The sequence below is a fragment of the Heloderma suspectum genome, chromosome 3 (genome assembly GCF_057233095.1).
Source record: "Heloderma suspectum isolate Gila_16-S chromosome 3, 16-S_ref, whole genome shotgun sequence".
Classification (NCBI taxonomy): domain Eukaryota; kingdom Metazoa; phylum Chordata; class Lepidosauria; order Squamata; family Helodermatidae; genus Heloderma; species Heloderma suspectum.
In genome coordinates this window covers 217231082-217252764 of record NC_139460.1, presented here as the reverse complement: position 1 = coordinate 217252764, position 21683 = coordinate 217231082, and the positions used below count along the sequence as shown (strand labels likewise).

Sequence of the window (21683 nt, the reverse complement as noted above, 5' to 3'; positions counted from 1 at the left end):
AATTGGTTCCCTCACACACCCCCCCTCAAAAAAAGAAGTCTGATCTGGATGGTTGGGAGACCCTCTGGACAAGATTTTGGGGGCATGGTGGGGTAGGGAGTGGAATTCTGTTGCACGAGCAGAAGACCACTCACAAAATGTTGGATCTCTCCCATAGACCTTTATCCATACTAGGGTGCTACCTAATCTAATCTAATTTTTTTAGATTTAAAAAAATGTCATTAAAATGCCATAAATACATTACAGTCTTATGTAAATAGTGATTAAAAACCTGCTCTGAACCAGTTGCAAAGATGATAGTTTCCTGCCTACTTAGTAAAGTCATTAGCACAGGTTCCCATTTGTGGCTGTCAGATGTGCATTTGGTTGGGACCAGGTAGGGCCACTCCTAAGCTCTTGAATTCCCTAGCTAGGAGGTCCACCTTGTTCCCTCTCTGGCCACTACAGTTAAGTGCTGACCTTTTAAGAAGGCTTTCAGGAATCAGCCACCCTGGTATGAACAGAATCATCATAGAGCAGTGCCATCCACCCTGAACTTGGGCAGCCTCTCCAGAAGGATACCATGGCTAATGGCATCATAAGCTCTTAAGAGGTCCAGGAGAATCAACAGTATCACACTCCTCTTTCCCCCTGGCCCCTTGGTCTCTCTTGAAAAATGTCATCCCACAGTGATCAAGGCAGTTTCAGTGCTAAACCCTGTTTGAAATGGGTCTGGACAGTCATTTATTCCGAAGTGTCTGGTTTGGTTGGCATCCTCCGGCTGAAGCACCTTGCTTAGGAAGGGGACATTAGCCAGCAGCCTGTAGTTAATAAGATATGGGGGGGGGGGGGGTTTCCTCTCCCCAACACTGCCACCACCTATGGGGATACTACTCCTTTACTGGGTAATCCCACCTATGGGGTTTCTTACTTTTAGCAAATGCTTATTTCTGGATTAAGGAACTCTATTTATTTATTTATTTATTAAATTTATTAATCGCCCATCTGACTGGTCACCCAGCCACTCTGGGCGATGTACAACCCACCATAAAACAATTTAAAACAATAAAATTTTACCATAATTTTTTTTTTTTAAATACCCTAACCCACCCCAAATGCCTGCCTGAACAACCATGTTTTTAATGCACGACGGAAGCTCATTAAAGAGGGGGCATGACGGAGTTCCCTAGGGAGGGAGTTCCACAGAGTGGGGGCCACCACAGAGAAGGCCCTCTCCCTCGTCCCCACCAGTCTAGCTGTCCTGGCTGATGGGACAGACAGAAGGCCATCCGAGGCTGATCTTGTTAAGCGGCCTGTCTGGTGTTGCTGGAGGCGCTCCTTAAGATAGGCTGGGCCGGAACCATATAGGGTTTTAAAGGTCAAAACCAACACCTTGAATTTGGCCCGGAAAACAACTGGTAACCAGTGCAACTCCTTCAGCACTGGAGTGATGTGATCTCGCCGGCGGCTGTCTTTAATCAGGCGAGCCGCCGCGTTCTGTACCAGCTGCAGCTTCCGAACCGTCTTCAAGGGTAACCCCACGTAGAGCGCATTACAGTAGTCCACTATATAGTCCTCTCTGCCACTATAACTTGGAGTTCTACAAGCCGACCCTTTTCTGCTGCCACCAATTGTAAGAATACTGCAAAACCTCCTGGTAGCTGATATAAGAGGCTTAGGCATGAGATGGACACCAACGCTAGAGACAAGATGACTTATTAAACAGGTTAATTTATTCAAGGGATATTTTACACATAATGGAATACTAATAATAACTGGGGTTTTCAAAAGACTGCTTAGTGATAATTCTTGAGGACTCAAATAGACACTGCTGCTGCTACAAGCCTCTTAGTGACATCTTTTACGTCAAGCCAAATTCCCCAAACCCCCACGCCAGCCAAATACACTAACAACCAGGTCCAGCTCTTGGGTACAGTCTCCATCTGACACCAAAGCTCCTCCTCTTGTATTTTTGGCTGCTTCAACAGTTTATTTGGGTTTTTACTGCCTGCTTGTATAACCTTCTGGCAAGCAGCCTCTTGGCATGACAGAGCCACCTGCTTCCTACGCTTGATCTTCACCTGCCACTTAAGGTTATTCCATAGAGAAGGAATAGCTTAACATCCAGGCATTAGCTATTCACTTTCTCCTCGGCTTTCTCCTTGTCCTTTTTAAAACACCACACAGCAACCAGCAGAACTCCCTGTCTCTACCACAGACCAACTCTGTCTAACTGTCCACTCCTTAACTGTCCCAACCATTATTTTCCACCTAGCTAGACTCCCCAGCAAATCAGAATTACCCTGATTCAGGCCCCATCTAACGATATTCAAAGCGATTTCTCTCTTCCCTGCTTCAGAACATCACTAAGCAACTACTACACAGGCCTAGTCAGATGCATTATTGCCTCTCAGAGGCCACACAACATAAACGTTGCAGAACAACAGTTATATACATGGCAATTTTTTTCAAGAATGGTCATGCTATTTTCTCCTTTAAGGAGGTGCAGACCACCCCCCCCAACAAAAAATTACCACCTCCTGGACCCAGCCAGATTTCCCCTCACAGCTAATGCGACAAGAGAGGCAAGGTTGACTGAACTTGTCCACATCCTCAGGCTCTAAAAACTGGAAGTCATCCAACAAAATAAGACCAGACAGTGCTCTGGATACCTCCACTGAATGATCTGCATCAAAAATTGAATCCAAATTGCAGTGGCTACAAAATAAACATTGCAGCATGCTACTGAGGATTCCAGCACATTTCATATTGGCCCAGATTGCAGATTTCAAGCCTCCAAAAAGTCCCAAAGGATGACGTTATGCAGAGGTAATAGTGGTAAAGAAAAATGGTTTCTTTGCTACCATCACAGACTGGCCTAATAGTGAGGTGAAATCATAGAATCATAGGATTGGAAGGGGCCTACAAGACAATTGAGTCCAACCCCCAGCTCAATACAGGAAGCCTGATTCCCAGGCAGTCGTCCCATCCAAGTACTAACCAGGGCTGACCCTGCTTAGCTTCTGAGATCAGACAAGATCTTGTGTTCTATTGGTCTCCCAGCCTGATTCACTACCCTCACCATATTAAGATGCTCTCCAAGCTCTGCTCAGTAGGAAAAGATGCTTGGGACCAATTGTGTCAGCATTCCACGGTGTAACTATGGAGTTGATAGAAGCACCAGCCATACCAACTGGAAAATCCACAGAGCCCTTTGGAATCCATAGGTCCTCCACCCTTTCAGAGAGGAACAGTAGCTACAAACCTCACTCGGAAGTAATCCAACCATGACAAGGGAATAGACGTAAAATCCCCCACTTTCAGATCAACCTCTTGCCTGCTAGAGAAAACTAAATGGAGTTGTATCCTGCTCCGTGTACTGGACTGATGATATGTTAGAACAATCCCATGGTTAACATGGTGGCCATGAAGTTTGAGCCACCTGAGATACAGCAACCTCAGCATGGATGTTGAGGCCCCTAGGACAATCATCCTGGGAATTCTCAGCCCCAACTCTAAGTCCACCTTCATCAGCTCAGAGAGCGAGACTGACGGGCAGCAGGGCGGACAGTGCACCAACAGAAATTCCTAATCTGCCCAACATACAAACACTCCAGGCTGGCACTCAAACGAACAGGAAGCTAGGAAAGGAGGCTGAATTTCTATTAACTTTAGCAACTGATAGCTGCCTTGGGTATATTTCTTAGGGAAAGGTAGGGCATCCTTTCCATAACATCTCAGCACCTTGGATAGCTGCTTTAGAGTTCTGGCTGGGTCTGATTGAAACCTGGAATGGATTCCCGGCCCCACCGAGATCGGAGCCACCAGCCTCCACCGCCTGCAGCCCGGCCGCCGAGGGTGACCCCCGCGGACATTAGCCCGCCGCCATGCGCGCTGTCTCCCGAGAGCGCCTGTCCGTCCGACCCAAGCGGCTTCAGCTGCCCTCAAAGCGGATTCCTCCGTTAGAGACAGAAAACGTATAGAGTCACGCATCTTGGTCATCCGCACTGACACTTCTGGTCTAAAACGGAACGGGTTATCCTAAGTCAGAGCAACACCGTAGAGAATACACAGGGTTAGAGTCTCTCGTGTGGCGCAGAGTGGTAGGCGGCAGTATTGCAACTCTCCCCACGCCCTGAGTTCGATCCCAGCGGAATCCTTCCGAGGTCGGTAAAATGAGGGCTCAGCTTGCTGGGGGAAAGGTGGTCCCGACTGGGGAAGGCACTGGCAAACCACCCCGCTGCAGTCTGCCAGGAAAACGCCAGCGCAAGCGGCGTCCCTCCAGGGGCCAGGAATGACCCGGTGCTTGCACAGGAGGAACCTTTCCTTAGAGTCCCTTTAGAGGAGAATCGCGGCCAATAGTGGCTGTCAGTGCCCAGCCCGGCATTTTAGCCTGCGCGTCACTCTTCTTCTTTTCCTATCTCTAGGGCTAGTCCCGCCCCGTCTCCTCGCTCGTTCGAACGCGACAGCTCCTGGCGCGGCCGTAAAGCAGCGCGGGAGAGCGCGGGGGGCGCGGCTGGCGGGAAAGCGGCGGGCGCGCGCGGCGGCCGCCGCTGAGGAGGAGAGGGGCGGCGGCGGCGGCGGCGGGCGCTTCGACTGGGCGATGGGGCTGCTCGAGCTCTGCCAGGGGGCCTTCGGCGCCCGCGACCTGTACCAGGTGCTGGGCGTGAGGCGCGAGGCGTCGGCCGACCAGATCCGCCGCGGCTACCACAAGGCCTCCCTGCGGGTGCACCCGGACCGCGCTGCCCCGGCCGAGAAGGAGCAGGCCACCCTGCAGTTCCAGGTGAGGGGAGGAAGGCTCGCTTGGGAGGAGCTGCGCCGGGCCCGCCTCGCCTCCGTGCCCGCGAAGGCGGCCGTCCGGCGGAGAAAGCTCTCCTGCCTGTAGCGGGGAAGGCCGTGCCAGTTACCCCGCGGTCGTTGAGGGGCGGGGGAGAGGCTAGCGAGCCTCGAGGTCAGCGCGTCAGACTGCGAGCGGGAGGCCCACGGCCAGACCCCTGGGCCGGGCGCGCACAGACGGGAGCTGGAGGCGGGCAGAGACGTCGTATGCCACCCTGGGGTACAATGTAGTCACAGGGATCTGCAACAAAATGTTGCAGAATATGCTCAGCCCCATAGGAGTGCCTGGAGTCAACCCACCCCGTCCCCCCAGCATGCAGAAGCTGTTCCTTTATTTTTGGGTGGTCCTGTTTCGCTTCCAAACTGGTAGGCACTTGACCAGCTACGTTTGCTGTTAGAGGGAACAATACCAGCCACGGTTTTGTGGTATAACTTGATTTTAAATATTTTTTATTCTTTTGTATTTTGATTTTTTTTTACTGTTGTTTGACTGTTCAATCCTGGGGGCAGGATCTAGATATGGAGTGCTTTATAAATTCTGTAAATAAGTAAATATGGTGTTGCAGTATATCCCTCATCCCCTAAAACAGAAGTAGGGAACCTCCTGGCCACAAGCTGGATGTGGCCTGCCAAGCCTCCCCATATAGCCCACCAAGGGCTTTCTCCCTCCCTGAAATACTGGATCTTGCTAGACAAGAGGGAAGTCTGCTCCTCTGGGAACTTCCACTTCAGGGTGCCTGCATTTCCTTGAAGCAGTGGTTCCTAGGGGTGGAATTCAGGGTGGGTCTGGACACCCTAGCTATTTTAAAGGCAACATAGCCTTCTATTTGTGTTGGGTTAACACAAAACAACAGAAATATCCAGAAAACTAATATTTGGTTTATTTTTAATGTTATTTTAATCAAAATATTATATATTTGTTTGTTCCGGACAGGATTGCACTTCCCCTAAAGGAGCAGGTGCTTAGTCTGGGGGATGCTCCTTGATCCAATGCTGTCATTGGAAGCACAGGTGTCTTTGATGTCTAGAAATGCCTTTTACCAGCTTCAGCTGTTAAGACAGCTACATCCATTCCTGGACAGGGATAGCTTGACCATTGTGGTCCATGCATTAGTCACCTCAAAACTGGATTACTGCAATGTACCTTACTTGGTTGGTCCGGAAGCTGCAGCCAGGTTGGCAATGGGAGTGGTTTACCTATGCTGAGGAGCTGCACTGGCTGCCTATATGCCACCAGGCCAGGTTTAAGGTTTTGGTACTTGTTTACAAAGCCCTAGGTGACTCAGGACCAGGATGCTTAAGAGTTCGCCCAACCCCCTACCTACCTGTTTGGTTGCTGCACACATCAGGAGATACTTTCCTAGAAGTGCCTCAGATATTGGAGGTTTGGTTCATGATGGCTTGGAATAGGGCCTTTAGTATCACAGCGCCCACTCTTTGGAACTCCTTATCAGTATGTATTAGATAGGCACCTACCCTTCTGGATTTTTGGCACCTACTGAAAACTTCCTTGTTCCAGTATGCTTTCTTAGAATGGTGATCTTGTCTTTTCCCATGCTGTTGTGCTATTATCTTTTCTAAGTTTCGTACAGTATTTATTATGGTTTTATACTGTATATCGCTTAGAAATGTCTTTTAATGTAAGCAATTTCTAAATATTGATAAATAAAATAATACACACCTCTGCAGCCTCCAGAATGCCTCAGATTTTTATGACATGTTAAACTAGTCTGGATTATGGTAGAGTGACAGTGACCTTGCATCAATCATCTGTGAGGGGCCTACCTTCTTGAGTAGAATTACACCCCTGGTGGTTCCTGACGGGAAATCCAAGGGACAAAGGAAGCTTGCTCCAGGAAGAGGAGCTACAGCCTTAAGCACCTTGAGGCTGCAGTTCCCACAGACCAGTGGGGCATTTGTCAGCTGTTTCCCGATCAACTGAGAACTATGACATTTAAACCTCACCTTCCCCACTCACTTGCCCCACACTGCTCAGCCAAGAGGGTGTGAATAGTTTATGTGTGTGCATATTGCCTTTGGCCCTGCTCACCACTGGCTCCAGCCCCACCAGCCACTGGTATGCAGCCCCCAACTACTTCCCCCAAGGGAACAAAAGGTTCACCACCCTTGTCCTAAGCGGAGTGTTTCTGTTCATGGCTTCTGCCAGCCTGAAACATGAGCCTTGTAGTTCTGTTTAGGCCCTGATGGAGAGTGCATAGGCAAGAAGTTTCAGGAAGGGAGGAGAGGGGAACGACCTCTTTTTTTTTTCCCCTCCCATTTCACCCTGATGCTTTACTCTGTTGTGCCATATAGTACTAGAGCAGGGGTGAGAAACCCTTTTTCTATCAAGGGCTTGTATTCACTTGGAGACAATTTGTTGGAATGGGGGGCATGCTGATAGTGGGGTAGGGCCACCCCATTTTCTCTCTCTTTCTGTCACATCCATTTATCTCTCTCTTCCCATCTGCTGGTGGAGGGACAGATTGCTTTTGCAAGTGACCTGAACTGATAATTTGCAGAGGGCTTTGGAAATTGGGTCAGGGGCCAAAGACTGCCCACCCCTGCACTTGAGGGCTTCATGATTGGGGCTGACTGCCAGCTCTGAACTGAGCATTTTATAGCTATGTAGAATCATAGAGTTGGAAGGGGCTATAGAAGTCATCTAATCCAACCCCCTATAACAGGGCAGGGTGTGGGGAGGAATGGTTATGTGGAAAAAGAAAAAGTGGCCATTTTCCTTTTCTGTCTCCAGAAACATTCCTGTAGCGTAAGTAGAGTAGCTCTTAAAATCTCATTACATGTATCCTCTTAATCCAATCCTGCCTCCAGGATACTTATTATAAGCAATTAGGGGCTTGAGCAGAACAATTCCTTTCTCTGCTCCTCCCCTACCCCATTTCCATTCTCCCTCACACCCCTCAACTGACACCTTCTGTAATTTCTGGAGATTCACCGATCCTTTTCAGGTTATGGGGCTGGGGGGGTTAACGACATCATTTTAATTGACAAACTTATATATTTCTGCTTACTTCGGAAGTTCTCTGAGGTTATATTAGCAGCTACCTTATTTTTGGTTGGCCCCATATCATTTCCAAACTGCTAAGCACTCAATTGCTCAGGTTCAGGGCATAACAACATAATATACTTGGATATAATATAGATGGTTAGGGGACAGAGGGAGTGGATGGGTTGTTCCCTACTGCATTGGTGAGGTGTCATGACTTGTCTCCTCTCAGATCCTGGGCAAGGTGTATGCAGTGTTAAGTGACCAGGAACTGCGAACTCTATATGACCAGCAAGGGATTGTGGATGAAGAGTCAACTGTGCTGACCCAGGACCGCAACTGGGAAGAATACTGGAGGTTGCTCTTCAAAAAAGTGGGTCGTTTTCCTTGACCTAGTAAAGTGTCGTGTGGGGGAGACCTTATGTCAAGAGTGGAGTGATGAAATTGCCATTTTTTCTTGGCTTCAAGGATTGATTTATGCAAATCTGAGTCTTGTATACATTTTTGTGTGATATGTAAATCCTATGATCTTTTCTCACAAAAGTAGTCCAGTGCTTTTCATTAATCCTTTGCTCCCTGGCGAAACTTACTCAATACAATTGTAGAAAAAGTGTGCTGTTCTATCTTTCCTTGAAATTTTATGTAGTGGCAAAGAGTGACAGCTTTTAAGGTGCAGTCCTATGGGGTGCACCCTGGTTAATCGTAAGCCTTTGAACCCGGAGGCTTACAAGTATCCTACGCAGAGGGAAAGGTGCCTCGGGTGTAGGATTTCTCATTTAAGGATTTCAACGCATTTAAGGATTTCTCCTATGGCTGCTGCCACAGTCTCCTCCCCGCCCCTGGGAATGCCTCGTTTTTCCCATCTCAGCACTCCAGTTTGCGAGCACGAAGAGGTGGCTGGCACGGTTCTTTCCATGCCAGCTATGAGGGGGAGGGGGCAGGGACTGCAGTTTCCTGGCTCCCAGCTTGGAGCATTGGCTCTGAGCTCAGAGCCAGGAAACTAAACAACCCTGTGTCTCCCCAGATGCTGTCTAGGGGACATAGGGTTGCTGCCTTAAATACTTTTCTGAAACTGTTTTTTATTATTTTGAGCTTCAACAAAACAAACAAAATTTCCAAAAGAAATTTGCAAGTATAGCTATATGCTTTAAAGGCCTCAGTTCCAAATATTACAATATTCTAAAAATAGAAAAGAATAAAGAAGGGATGGATTATACTACTTTTCTGAAACTTTATCCATTCTGAGTACTTACTTGGCAAGATGGAAACAGTGTGTCAATTCTGCTCCTACTCTGCCTAACTTTGTTTATAGAGCATGTTCTTATTCTTCCATAAAGGTTCAGTATAGATGAATCCAAATTAACAAGCTAAGCATTTTAAATAACAATGAACTTAGAATGGAAATAAGTACCTATAACTAACTTGAGCTTTTTGTTTGTTCATGGAATTTAATTCTCTCTTTTTTTAATCAATTAGATAACTGTAAAAGACATTGAAGATTTTGAAAAGAAGTACAAAGATTCTGCAGAAGAGCTGGTGGACATTAAAGCATCGTATGAGGACTTTAAAGGCGATATGGGCAGAATTATGGAATCTGTGCTGTGTGTTGATTATACAGATGAACCAAGAATAAGAAAGATTATCCAACATGCCATTGACTCTGGAGAACTTCCATCTTATAAAGCCTTTGTAAAAGAGCCTAAGCAAAAGACAAATGCAAGAAAAAGGAGGGTATGTTTGCTGGAGATTAGATTTAATGGCAAAATTGATCGTACTTGTAATTAAATATGTTTCTGAATGTTCATAGTTTAACACATATTCTTTATATTTAACTTGTTTGTCAACTCTTTTAAAATGTAGCGTCCTTTGGGGGTTGAACCAGTGCTCCAATTGTAGAGGGGGCCCAGTCCCCTTACCTTCTATGCTGGTCCCCGTAGCTACTGGTTTAGAAGGATAAGGTGGGGAATTATATTGCTCAAACTCGGGGAAGTCAAGGGTAGGCCTGATGGTTTCAGTAAGGACTTCCATATCTTTCCCCCACCCCATAGTTCAACCCACAGACTGTCCAATAAACATACACTTAGTACTTCATTTATTTCTTGTACATCACTGAGTGAACCCACCAAATTCAAAACTTCTTTATGGGAACAGAATTCTAAAGCATGTTGATCCCTCTGTCATAATTGCTTGGTCTAAAATGAGAATCTTCTGGAATTCTATGTTACAGTCTCATCTATTTAATATTTACGGCATTGATATGACAAAGATATGGAGTCTGGAAACACATCAACACCCTTTTCCAACCGGGCGCCCTCAAGATGTGCTGGACTATGAGGCCCATAAGCTCCAATGGCTGTGCTGTCTGCGGATGATCATTTAATATAAACATTAGTGTGCACGTGCAGTTCAAAAAAATATATGTTGGTCATTCTTCGCTCTGGGACTTGTAGCGAGATTCCCTAACAGTATTCAAGCTGCCCTGGGAATTAGTTGTAAAGGGCAGGGTGGAAATGACTACAACAAACGAAAGAAGAAATAAATATTTATAAATATATCAATAAATATATAAAGATGTAATGATTTGTTATAGGCATTGGGAAATCTTCCTACAAGACCCTGAATGAGGAAAGCCCAACATATATTTTTCTGCATTGCATGTAAATTCTAATGATTACATTACTTGTTGGTTGCTGCAGTCAATGATTGGATTAAGAAACAAACTTAAAATTCATTTCAACAACTGTGTTATTATTTCAGGCTGAACAAGAAGCTAAAGAGGCAGAACAATCCAGAGAAGAACTGGGTCTTGGTGAAGGGGAAGATGACTTGAAAGCACTAATTCAAGTAAGCCTGAAGAAAAGATACAAATCATCTTATATACATACAGTCTTGCGGTGTGTGTGTGTGCGTGGTGGCAGGGAGTGTTAATTTTTAATTATTCAGTCTTAACATTGCAGAACTAATTTTACTTAATGTTCAACATCAGGATAGACAAAAGCAGTGGGGTCCCCCAAGGATCTATATTGAGATCAGTGCTGTGTAATTTATTCTTAAACTATCTGGAGTCAGGTAAGCAGTGAGTGGGAGGTTGTCAGATGACACCAAATTTTTCATGATGATAAAAGTCCACAGCAGACTGTAAATGTTTCTGCAGGGGTCTCTCTAAACTGGGTGAAGTTTCAAGAAATTATATTCAGTATAAGCAGATGTAAAGTGATTCACATTGGGACAAAAAAAACCCACCTAATTTCACATGGATGGGGATGGGGTGTGAATTGGGGCTGTGACCAGGGGATTGGCTGTGTCAGGAAATATACATGTAAAGGTGAGTGGCAATGTAGAATCCCATGGTGACTTGCTTCTGATTCCTTCACTATAGTTAACTGCCAAGCAAATATTTTGTCTGCAGTGGTTCATAAAAAGAGTTGCAGTTTCTTCCATTATAGTTACATCTTGAATGCTGTTTTTCATGCTACCAGTAATCTGACTTTTTGAGTTTATTCTGTACATATTCTTTGTTTAAAATATTGGTATACATAAGGTTGGATTTCAGTTAGTCATGCTTTCAGTAGACCCACTGAAATCAATCTAAACATGACTAAGCATGGATTCCAATCCATTTTCTTATGGAAGCCCCTTTCTGAAAGATCTTGATAAAGTGTCAGGCCTTTCATAGTAGAAGCTAGTGCAATATTTGTGAACTTATTTAACCAGCTTGTTTTTGGTCTTTTAACAGAGCAGAAATGAGAATCGAAAAAAAGAAATGGATGGTTTTCTGGCTCAAATGGAAGCAAAGTATGGAAACAAATCTAAAAAAGGAGGGAAGAAAACAGCAACCAAGAAAGATATGAAATGAGTTTTTATAAATGTTCCGACTTCTTTTCTTCCATTAATATTAATCTTACTTTGAGGCAGCCAAGAAACTACATGCTTTCATCAGTTCCTTGGAACTGATATAGAGTAGATGACACATTCAGAAAAAGTGAGATGTATAAATAACGCTGCTATGAAACTCTTCTAAGTGCTGCAGCAGTCTAGGTGATGTTTAGCAGGATTACAGCTGTCTAGCAAGATGGCTATAAACAATGAGGAAATGGCCGATACAAAAAGCTTGGTCAGACTAAAAGGCTGCCATCCTATATTTATGGGGGGAAAGTTTGTTGCAGGAGTATGTTTTGTCACTTTTTAAAGTACTTAGCACTCATCAAATATGGCAAATATTGTCAGTTTTTTAAAAAATCAAGGATTTTGTTAAAACTTAATAAACCACATTTTTGGAAAGTGTAATTATGAAAAAAAAATTACTGGTTAGAAACATTTGTGGATACTCTTTCCTAAAGGCTGTAAGAAAACATTGTCAGAAATATGGGGAAAATCTCCCCCATGGGCTGGATATGGCCTGTGGTGGTTCCCCATTTGGCCCACCAGCCTTTTCCCCAGGCATCACTCCCTTGGCACAGGCAGGAGAAAGTCTCTGATCAGCAGCTGATCAGTGATAGTAAATTTTCCCTGTTGTGTTTATGTTTTTAAAAGACTAATTGGGGAGGGGTGTTGCTTCCAGGGAGGAGAAGGCTAACCCTCTATGAATGCTGCAGCACCCTTGAAAAATTCCCCACCCCACATCCTGCAGAGGCATTTTTGGGAGGAGTGTGGGGTCTGGACAATCATGTTGGGGGGCCACATGTGAGCAGTGGGGTGGCTACACCACTATTGGCATGCAGCTCCTAACATGTTTGCCCAAAAGCTTGTGTCTGCCCAGAGGTAGGTGGCTCTAGCAAAAATGGAATTTGTGACAGAAACCCTTAGAGCAGCTGTAGATGCTTTGAAGCCTCTGCAACATGTTTGTCAGAGGTATCCCTAGTTCCACCTTCACTTTCAATAGGAATTACTGTTGCTGAGGAAAGACCTCTGCAAGTGTGTGTATTGTATGTTCCTCGAGTTTATTCATTATTGTCACTATTAGGGAGTCACATCTACCTGGCCCTGAAAAGGACAGAGGGGGAGTCTTCTCTGTGGCCTAGTTTTGGCACCAAAACAAGCCTGTCTAGCTCCAAGGCCACCTTTTATTTTGGTGAGGGATTTTGTCAAAAGCCTTTTGGAAGTACACATAAACAATGTCTACTGGATCCCCCCGTCCATATGTTTATTGACACTTGAAGAACTCTAGAAGGCTTCTCTTGCTGAAGGGTTCCTGACCTGGAAGGGACTGACCAAGAGGCCTTGGGGTTGTGGTGGATAGTTCAGTGAAAATACAAAAACTCAGAATGTATTTTAAAACTGGGGATTAATAATAAAAACAGCATCAAATGCATCTTCACCAGCTGCTTAAAGAACACTAAGGTGGCAGCTAGCCTAGCCTCCCTGGTTCCACAACTGGGGTGCTGCTACACAAAAGGCCCTGTTAGAAGTGCTCGGCAACCTCACCTTTCTAGGAGGTGGGACATACAACAAGGCCTTAGCTGACTAGCACAAATTTTGGGCAGGTTCATATGGGAGAAGGTGGTCTTTCAGATATGCTGGCCCCGAGCCATTTAGGGCTTTATAGGTAAGAACCAGCAATTGAATTGAGCTCAGAAACAAATTGCAAGCAAGTGCAGCTGTTTCAATACCAGTGTTATATGGTCTATAACAGTGGTCTCCAGAGTGGGATGTGTGCACCCCAGGGAGTGTGCAAGACAATCCATTGGGGTGCATGAGTGCCTGATAATTGAGCAGCCTCCTGCTGCCCAGACAAGCTGCCATTGTGTGCAGTGACAGTGGCAGCAGGATGGGACGGAAGCCAAGAGGGAAGCTCCATGGCATTTCTCTCTGCTCCAGTCCTATCCTGCCTCTGCCACAGCCACTGAGAGCAACTGCACCAGTCTCTGCCAGGCACAGCAGAGGAAGGCGCAGTTGCTTGCTTGGCTGTGGCACCAGAGCAGCTGCCATCCTGCCAAAGGAGAGCAAATTTGGAACGAATTTGCTGACCTTTTCTGTGATGAGCAGTGGCTGGCAGTACTATGCTATCTAGCAGATATTTTTAAAAAAACGGTGCAATCCTATAGAGATAGTTGGCCGCTGCCAACAATCCAATGCAGGGTGGGCGGAGATCTTTTCTAAGCTGCCCTGCATTTGCAGGCTGTCTAGCCAGGATGCCTCGGAGCAGGGGTGGGGGGACGGTGTTTCCACCCTCCCTCAGGAACGCCCCCTTTCCCCCTGCTCTGCGCTGCTCTCACAAGCATGGAGCCAGATGCAAACTGCACTTCCTACAAGGGGGAGGCGGTTTCCCGAAAATGAAAAATCTTATGGCTGCCTAGCAGCCACAGGTTTGTGCCCTTAATCTGTCCCTTCAAGGTAAAGATGTTTTAACAATGAGTGAGAAAGTAACTGCTTTTTGAAAGAAACTTGTGCTATGGAGACAGCATTTTGAAAATGGATGCTCGGAAATGTTTCCATCGGTATGTGATTTTGTTGCCGAAATGATGTAAGTGTGTCACCTATAAAAACTATCTGCACACTTAAAAAACTTGGAAAAGGAATTTCTTAACCTCTTTAAAAATCTTGCAAACGAAGAGTTTCAGTGGGTTTTGAATCCATTCGTTAAAAATATAAAAATGCAACAACTTCTGAGTAGTTTGCAAAAACAACTGATTAACATCAGGGAAGATGGAAGTTTACTAGCTGAATTTCAATAAAAACCTTTACATAATTGGTGGATAGGACTGAAAAATGAGTATCATGATTTAGTAAGTGCAGCTCACAATGCACTTCCATTTGGATCCAAGTATCTTTGTGAGGTGCTTTTTCAGCTGTGACAGCCATTAAAACCAAGTACCAACATAAACTGAACTTAGAGCCAGACGTTCAAATTGCTGTATCACAAAGTGTTAAACCAAGATTTTCAAAAATAATGAAACATATTCAATCACATTGCTCACTAAAAATAATATTTTAATGAGCAAAAAGGGGGGTTTATACCGTTAATAAAATCTTTTAAAAATATTGTTTATTTCATCTTTATCTCCTTTAATTTTTTGTGCATGTTTTATAATGTACATAATATAGTAGTACAATAGTACATGTATAGCATTTATAAATATACATATATTGGTGGTGCGTGCTCAAAAAACCTTTTCTGATAGGGGTATGCGATCCAAAAAATTTGGAGACCACTGGTCTATAAAACACACCAGACAAAGGTCTGGCCAAAATGTTTGCACTAGCTGAAGTTTCCAGTCTTCAAGGGCTTCATTCAGTAATCGAAATGACTGAGGCATAAATCACTGTGGCCACTACCTTGCCAGGAAGGTGGTAAGGGAAGTATCTGGTGCACCAACTGAAGCTGGGCAAAGGAAACCCACTGGCCAATGACCACGGGGACAATCAAGGTAGTCATTGTCAGCACTATCTTGTGGGAACACTCAGCCAAATAGGACTGAAAGCACCAGACCAGTGGCTCCAAGTCACCTATCAGCCAACAACACCATAATCAATGGTACTGAATGCCTTTGAGAGGTCCAGCAGAACCAAAGGGACACATTTCCCATCTAACTCCTAGCATAGGTCACTAACCAAGGCTATTTCTGTCCTAAAACAAGGTCTGAACCCAGATTAAAAGGATCCAGATGATCATTCATCCAAGAGAACCTAGAGTTGTGAGGCCTCCATCCTTTCCAAGACCTTACTCAAAAAATAGGGATTCAAACTGGCTAATAAATATCAAGGTTGGTAGGAACCAATGACTTCTTCAGTAAAGGTCTTAACACAGCCTCCTTTAAAGAAGATGAAACATGGCCTTCTTTCAAGAAGGCATTAATCTGCACCCCTCTGCCCCCGGCAGCTTCTGTATGCCATAACTGACATGGGTCTTAAGCTAAGGAGAACATGATTGGTCTGATCTGTCCTTTGAGCTCCTTGGAGAAAAGGCAGGATCTTAAATAATATTGTAAACACTAGTTTCAAGGGACCACCATTCCTAAAACCAGGAGCCAGGCCCCAGCCTTGATAGTTAATCACAATTCAATGCAGTTTAGAAAATATTTTTTATTTGCATATAAAAGTTATTCCACTTTACAATTTAATAAGAGCATGTTCCCATTCTGGCTTTTACAACTTTCACATGGTATCTAGAATATAATGCAAAGCTATCTTTAAATTACATAGCTTCATACATTTTCAGTCTCGCACTTACTTTGACTAGTAAGACCTGGAATTAATCTTTGTTAAGTTATATTAAAATTATAGCAGACATTAAATGCAATATTCAGTGTAAGCTATGCTTTTTCTGACTACTTCTAAGTTAACATACCTCACTAGGCATGTCTCCTACAAAATGTAGAAAGTGTTATCTCTCTCCCCAATGAGAGAATCCTAAAACAACTTGACTACAGCACAGTAACAGTTGCTCATAGGTTTTGACCAAAGTTCTTGCTTTACATAAAACAAGGGAAACTAAGTACTGAAAGTACCGTTGTAATACACACAATTGCTTCAGCTTCTTGTAATCTTATCCAAGCCAATGGTTGAAGTATAGATTTAAGTGGGGAATTATGGTATGCTACATTTAAATACATTAACAACTTTTAAGTACACTGTAAGCTCTTAATCTTAGCCACCTTTCAGACATCAGCTTCTGAAGTTTTTCCCAAATATGTGAATAGCTGGTACTGACAACCTTTAACTTTTTATACAGTTGGAGGAACTACTAGAAGCCCATCCAAGCAGTAATCTAATTTAACATAACTAAATATTTTGTTGTTAAATATCAACTGGAAAGTCAACTGGTGTTACAACATTATTACTGCTACAGGAATCAGGATCTTAAGCCAGGCATTATTTGTAATGGAATGTATAAGCAACAGGTTATTTGAGGTGAGTGGGTTTCTAGAACACAAGCTTTCAGTGTCCCATAGAACAGCATAGCTGATCTAGAGGAACAAAATTCCAATACAACCGTGTAGTCTTTGGCAGTTTAAGTTTATACAAAAATAAGACTCTATGTAAAGAAAGATTTAGAGTTCTTCTGTAAACAGGTTTGATATTGCTACAGTTGAATACTGATTTTAAAAGCTTCTGTAGATTCTCCCCTCATCTTGGAGATGGATGGCTCTTTCTCATAACATGCTACAGTCCCTGTTTGCTTCTTGATCCAGCTCGGCTGTGAGTTCTCACAGAATCATGTAACTGAAGACCTACTAAGCAAAAACCAGATTAGGTTTTGAAAGCAACTTACTACTCAAAAGTCTATTCCATGCCTGTGGTAAAGTTAATCATTACCTACAAAAACTCATACCACAATAAACCTGTTGAGAATGATTTGAAAGTGCATGTGCTCATGTGATATAGTATTCTCATTCAAGTGTACATCAGAATGTACATGGGGCCTTCACAATGACATGTCTCGAAGTAGAACATTTTGATGAGTTGCATTCTAAGCCCAAGCAGGTGAAACGGTTGTGCCACTCAGCCTCTGTAGGTTTGAATTTGCTCTCACGACCAGTATGTTTCCTTGAAAGGTATAGTTGCTGCTTTACAGGAGTCATATCCCATGATACTCTGCTAACTATACAGAATTATGATCATTTGGTGGTTGCCACTGCCAGTAGTTACATCCTGAGTCAGTATGGAGACACTGGCATAGGAAATAACTACATCATCAGTCCCTCCTATATAATCACAACATTACAAAAGCGGTGTGGAAGTGACCAAGGGAGAAGCAGCCATCATCCTGCTTCTGCAATGGAGGTACCAGACCTTAATAGTTAAGGTGCAACTGCAGTTTTCTTCTTGTTATTACAGGTTAACACATATTTCTGAAACTTCAGTAGCTTTAAAAGAAACATTGGGCCAAATGGTTCTATCCAATTTCAAATGAACTTTCAAACCAAAATAAATCTCATGTTTTATTCAAAACAATAGTAGACTTTTAATAAAAAGTTGTGTGGTTAATGAAATACTCTCATTTTAAGCACAGTACTATGAGATTGTGTGCAGTACTAGAAACCTTGGAAACCTCAAGTGATGGATTATGGGTTCTACATTTGAAGCAAGTTACTTTATTATCTTCTTCAACCATATGGCCTTAAGACAAAGATAAAATTAAAGACACAATCCAGTAGCTGTCCCATGCATGGCAATGTACACATAAAGCTTTCTACATGTGGAAGAGTGGGAAACTTGGAAGGGTTAACAGTAAATTAATCCGGCATGCAGGGAGGAAAGGAAACGGTGAGGAATTGGATCATCCTCTAGGTCAATTAACTAATTAAACTTTTTAGTATATTGAGAACATATACAGTAGCCAGCTACAGCAAAAGAACCTGCCAGAGGAGGTATGTAATAAGCTGCCTTTCAAGGCTGGTGAGTTAAAAAGTGAATTGTAATACTCTTTAAAAAAAAAAAGTAAACTGCTAGCTATATTCACTTCAGTGAAAGAAGGAAATTAACATTGCTCTGCTCTGAGCTTGCAAGATAAAAACTTGAAAAATAAAAAGACAATACAGTCAATGTTGCCAGATTAAATACAAGACGAAGCTTCTATGTCTTTAAAACAGTTGCATATAAGTGTGAATTTCAGCAAATGCAGTGATAAAAGAAGCATCAACTGTGGAAAGTCTTTTCCACATAATTATTTAAAAAGGCATGAAACCCTATCTCAACCTAGAAATTGTAATTACGCTGCCTGATGTCCATGGTATTTGATCAGGCAGGATCTATGGATACGCAAATAAGAAACACACTGTTACATTAGCGTATATTTAGTATGTAGGACTGGCGAAGTATGGACCTGAAGACTCCCTTCGCTATAGAAGGATCTTGAAACTCAAGTTTCAAAGGATGCAAGATTCAGAACAGGCACTAGATAAGAGAACCTTTCCAACACTCCTAAAAAGAGGATATAAACATTTGAATGATATAAACATTTTTCCCAGAAACATAACCCTAAAGCCGGTGTGCAAATCACTCTGGTAGTTTTCTTTGTACAAATAAATGCTATATATTTTGTCAAGAACTGAAAATGCAATAAATTATGCTTGCACATCAAGCTTGATTAAGAGTAGCTTCATATATGATGGTTCTGTGGAGTGATAGCTTCCTGTCTCTCTACAGAAGATACTTGTGGGATCTTTCTCCTGTATAAACCTCTTTGTATTAGGTCATCTGAAGAAGCCTTCCTCCAGATACCACAGTCATCTGAACAGAAGCTGATAGCTACAAGAAGGACCTTTCCAGTATTGATGCTCTCCTTGTGGAATGCCCTCCTGGCCCATTCTTATTTCACTTTTAGAATGATCAAGAGACCTGGCTATTTCAGCAGGCTGCAGTGGTTGCTGTGATTTGCTGATATTAGCTGTTTGATTTGTTATTTGATTTTATTCCAGATCTTAAATCTCTCTGGCTTATGGAATTTTATCTTACATGCTACTTTGGGGGTCCTGCTGGGTTCATATATTTAAACACTGTCACAGCAGAAATATAACTTTCAGATTTTTCCTGCCTAGGAGATGTACAAACCTCTGCTGGACTAGTGACTGTTTGCAATATTGTTTTGTTGACTTTTTCTTTCTCATGGGGATGATTCATGCAACCCCCCTCACGCGTTCACCCAACACGTAAGGGGCAGGATCACGCTGGCTGGTTACATCCCTCTGTACTGACCTGCCACGCCCTTCACCTCAATAAGGTGTTCGGGATGTACATACAGTCAGGGCCAGAAATATTGGAACAAGGATAACTGTTTTGGCAGTTGGCCTCTGTACACCACCACATTGAAGTTGAAATGAAAGGAAACACACCCAGATGGGAGCGAAGTCAGGACTTTCAGCTGTAATTCAAGGGGTTTGACAAAAGTGGGGCACTAACCATTCAGCAAGGACAGCCAGTGGCATACACACACCCATCATTGGTGGCTCATAAGTAATGGACCGAATGGCTGACAGGCAGCTGCATGGCCAGGTGTGGCCTGTTTCTTGGATGCCCCATGACTAATCAAGCAGATAAAAGGCCTGGAGGTGGTTCTGAGTGTTACATTTGCATGTGGTAGCTGTTCACTGGAATGCCCAACATGAGGTCCAAAGAGGTGTCCATGCGAGTGAAGGAGGCCATCATTAGGCTGAGGAAACAAAATAAACCCATCAGAGAGATAGCAGAAACTTTGGGGGTGGCCAACACAACAGTTTGGAATATCCTGAAAAAGAAGGAATTAACTGGCAAGCTCAGCAACAGCAAAAGGCCTGGAAGACCACGGAAGACAACTAAAGTGGATGATTGCAGAATTCTGCTCTTGGTGAAGAGGAACCCTTTCACAACATCTAGCCAGGTCAAGAACGCTCTTGAGGAGGTAGGCATGTCATTGTCAACATCGACAGTCAAGAGACGGCTTTATGAATGTAAATACAGACGGTTCACAACAAGGTGCAAACCATTGGTAATGCTCAAGAACAGAAAGGCCAGATTAGCCTTTGCCAGCAAACACCTAAAAAAGCCTGCCCAGTTCTGGAATAAGATTCTTTGGACTGATGAAACCAAGATTAACTTGTACCAGAATGATGGGAAGAGAAAAGTATGGAGAAGGAAAGGAACAGTTCATGATCCAAAGCATACCACATCATCTGTCAAACATGGTGGAGGCAGTGTTATGGCATGGGCATGTATGGCTGCCAATGGAATCCGGTCACTAGTGTTTATTGATGACCTGACTGCTGATAAAAGCAGCAGGATGAATTCTGAAGTGTATAGGGCTATACTTTCTGCTCAGCTTCAGCCGAACACTACCAAACTGATAGGATGCCGCTTCATATTGCAGATGGATAATGACCCAAAACATACAGCAAAAGCTACCCAAGAGTTTCTCAAGGCAAAGAAGTGGGATGTTCTTCAGTGGCCAAGTCTGTCACCTGATCTCAACCCAATAGAGCATGCTTTTCACTTCCTGAAGACAAGACTGAAGGCAGAAAGACCCACAAACAAGCAGCAGCTGAAGGCAGCTGCAGTCGAGGCCTGGCAAAGCATCTCAAGGGAGGAAACTCAGCATTTGGTTATGTCCATGGGTTCCAGACTTCAGGCAGTCATTGACTGCAAAGGATTTTCATCCAGGTATTAAAGGTGATCCTTAAGTTTGAAATTATGTTGGTTTGTTCCATTACTTATGAGCCAACAACGATGGGGGGGGGTGCATGCCACTGGCTGTCCTTCCGGAATGGTTAGTGCCCCACTTTTGTCAAACCCCTTGAATTACAGCTGAAAAGTCCTGACTTCGCTCCCAACTGGGTGTGTTTCCTTTCAACTTCAATGCGGTGGTATACAGAGGCCAACTGCCAAAACAGTTATCCTTGTTCCAATATTTCTGGCCCTGACTGTATGTAGGGTCCTCCACTCAAAGGGGAATCCTGGTCCAATAGGGGTATTGTTGGCTGGCGCGTTGGCATGAAGGGGGAGCAACCAAACAGCACAATCCCACTCTCCCGTCATGTGTAGGGTGACACTGAGGGGAGTTGTGTGTGGATTTGGAGGATAGAGAGAAAGCAAAGAGGTGTACCTGGAACACACAAAAGAGTATCCCCATACCAGTTGGAGCTCTGCCCAGTCTCTTTCTGGTTTACTTTCATCAACAATCAGAGAGTACTTTTTTTTTTTTTTAATGAAGTTGATATTCTCAGAATTCAAAATTGTGTGTTGAATTCTGCATTACCACAGCACACCAAAAAGACGACATGATTCAGTCATACATATGTGGCATCATCTACTTGTCTTCACAACATTGTCCTTCCAGCAGATCCCCCTCTTGAACCTCCAGAATTGCTTTTTAAACTCCCTCAAGTTTAAAAAAACAGTTTGAGGCTTTGTCATGACAGCTGCTGAAAGGGGAAAACAAACAGAAAAAATG

At 43.8% G+C, this 21683-nt stretch overlaps 2 protein-coding genes across 21 annotated transcripts in view; one reads left to right on the top strand and one right to left on the bottom strand.

The window, feature by feature from the left end:
• The first annotated feature begins 4500 nt into the window (after positions 1 to 4500).
• DNAJC9 (DnaJ heat shock protein family (Hsp40) member C9) lies at positions 4501 to 14426 on the top strand. Its single transcript, XM_084845634.1, has 5 exons — positions 4501 to 4762; positions 8052 to 8192; positions 9296 to 9550; positions 10577 to 10663; positions 11556 to 14426. Exons 1-5 carry the CDS (start codon positions 4583 to 4585, stop codon positions 11673 to 11675), a joined length of 783 nt encoding a protein of 260 aa, XP_084701760.1. The 5' UTR covers positions 4501 to 4582; the 3' UTR covers positions 11676 to 14426.
• Positions 14427 to 15826: 1400 nt separating this feature from the next.
• Positions 15827 to 21683, bottom strand: part of FAM149B1 (family with sequence similarity 149 member B1) — a 24263-nt gene continuing 18406 nt past the window's right edge. For 9 of the 20 annotated variants that reach the window (XR_014789387.1, XR_014789388.1, XR_014789389.1 and 6 more), the window contains one exon: positions 15827 to 16989. Coding sequence is in view for 16 of the 20 variants with exons in the window: in XM_084845613.1 (XP_084701739.1) it covers positions 16922 to 16989 (68 nt within the window). In the remaining 4 variants the exon portion in view is untranslated. Of the gene's footprint in view, positions 16993 to 21410; positions 21655 to 21683 lie in introns of those variants that run through there. The other 11 variants (XR_014789390.1, XM_084845623.1, XM_084845612.1 and 8 more) reach the window with 3 other exon arrangements.

What these genes read in the sequence shown, in the direction of transcription:
- DNAJC9 (XM_084845634.1), top strand. Translation starts at nt 4,583, where the DNA reads ATGGGGCTGCTCGAGCTCTGCCAGGGGGCCTTCGGCGCCCGCGACCTG. An exon ending in AGGCCACCCTGCAGTTCCAG is followed by an intron (nt 4,763 to 8,051) that starts GTGAGGGGAGGA and finishes GTCTCCTCTCAG; the next exon opens with ATCCTGGGCAAGGTGTATGC. An exon ending in ACTTGAAAGCACTAATTCAA is followed by an intron (nt 10,664 to 11,555) that starts GTAAGCCTGAAG and finishes GTCTTTTAACAG; the next exon opens with AGCAGAAATGAGAATCGAAA.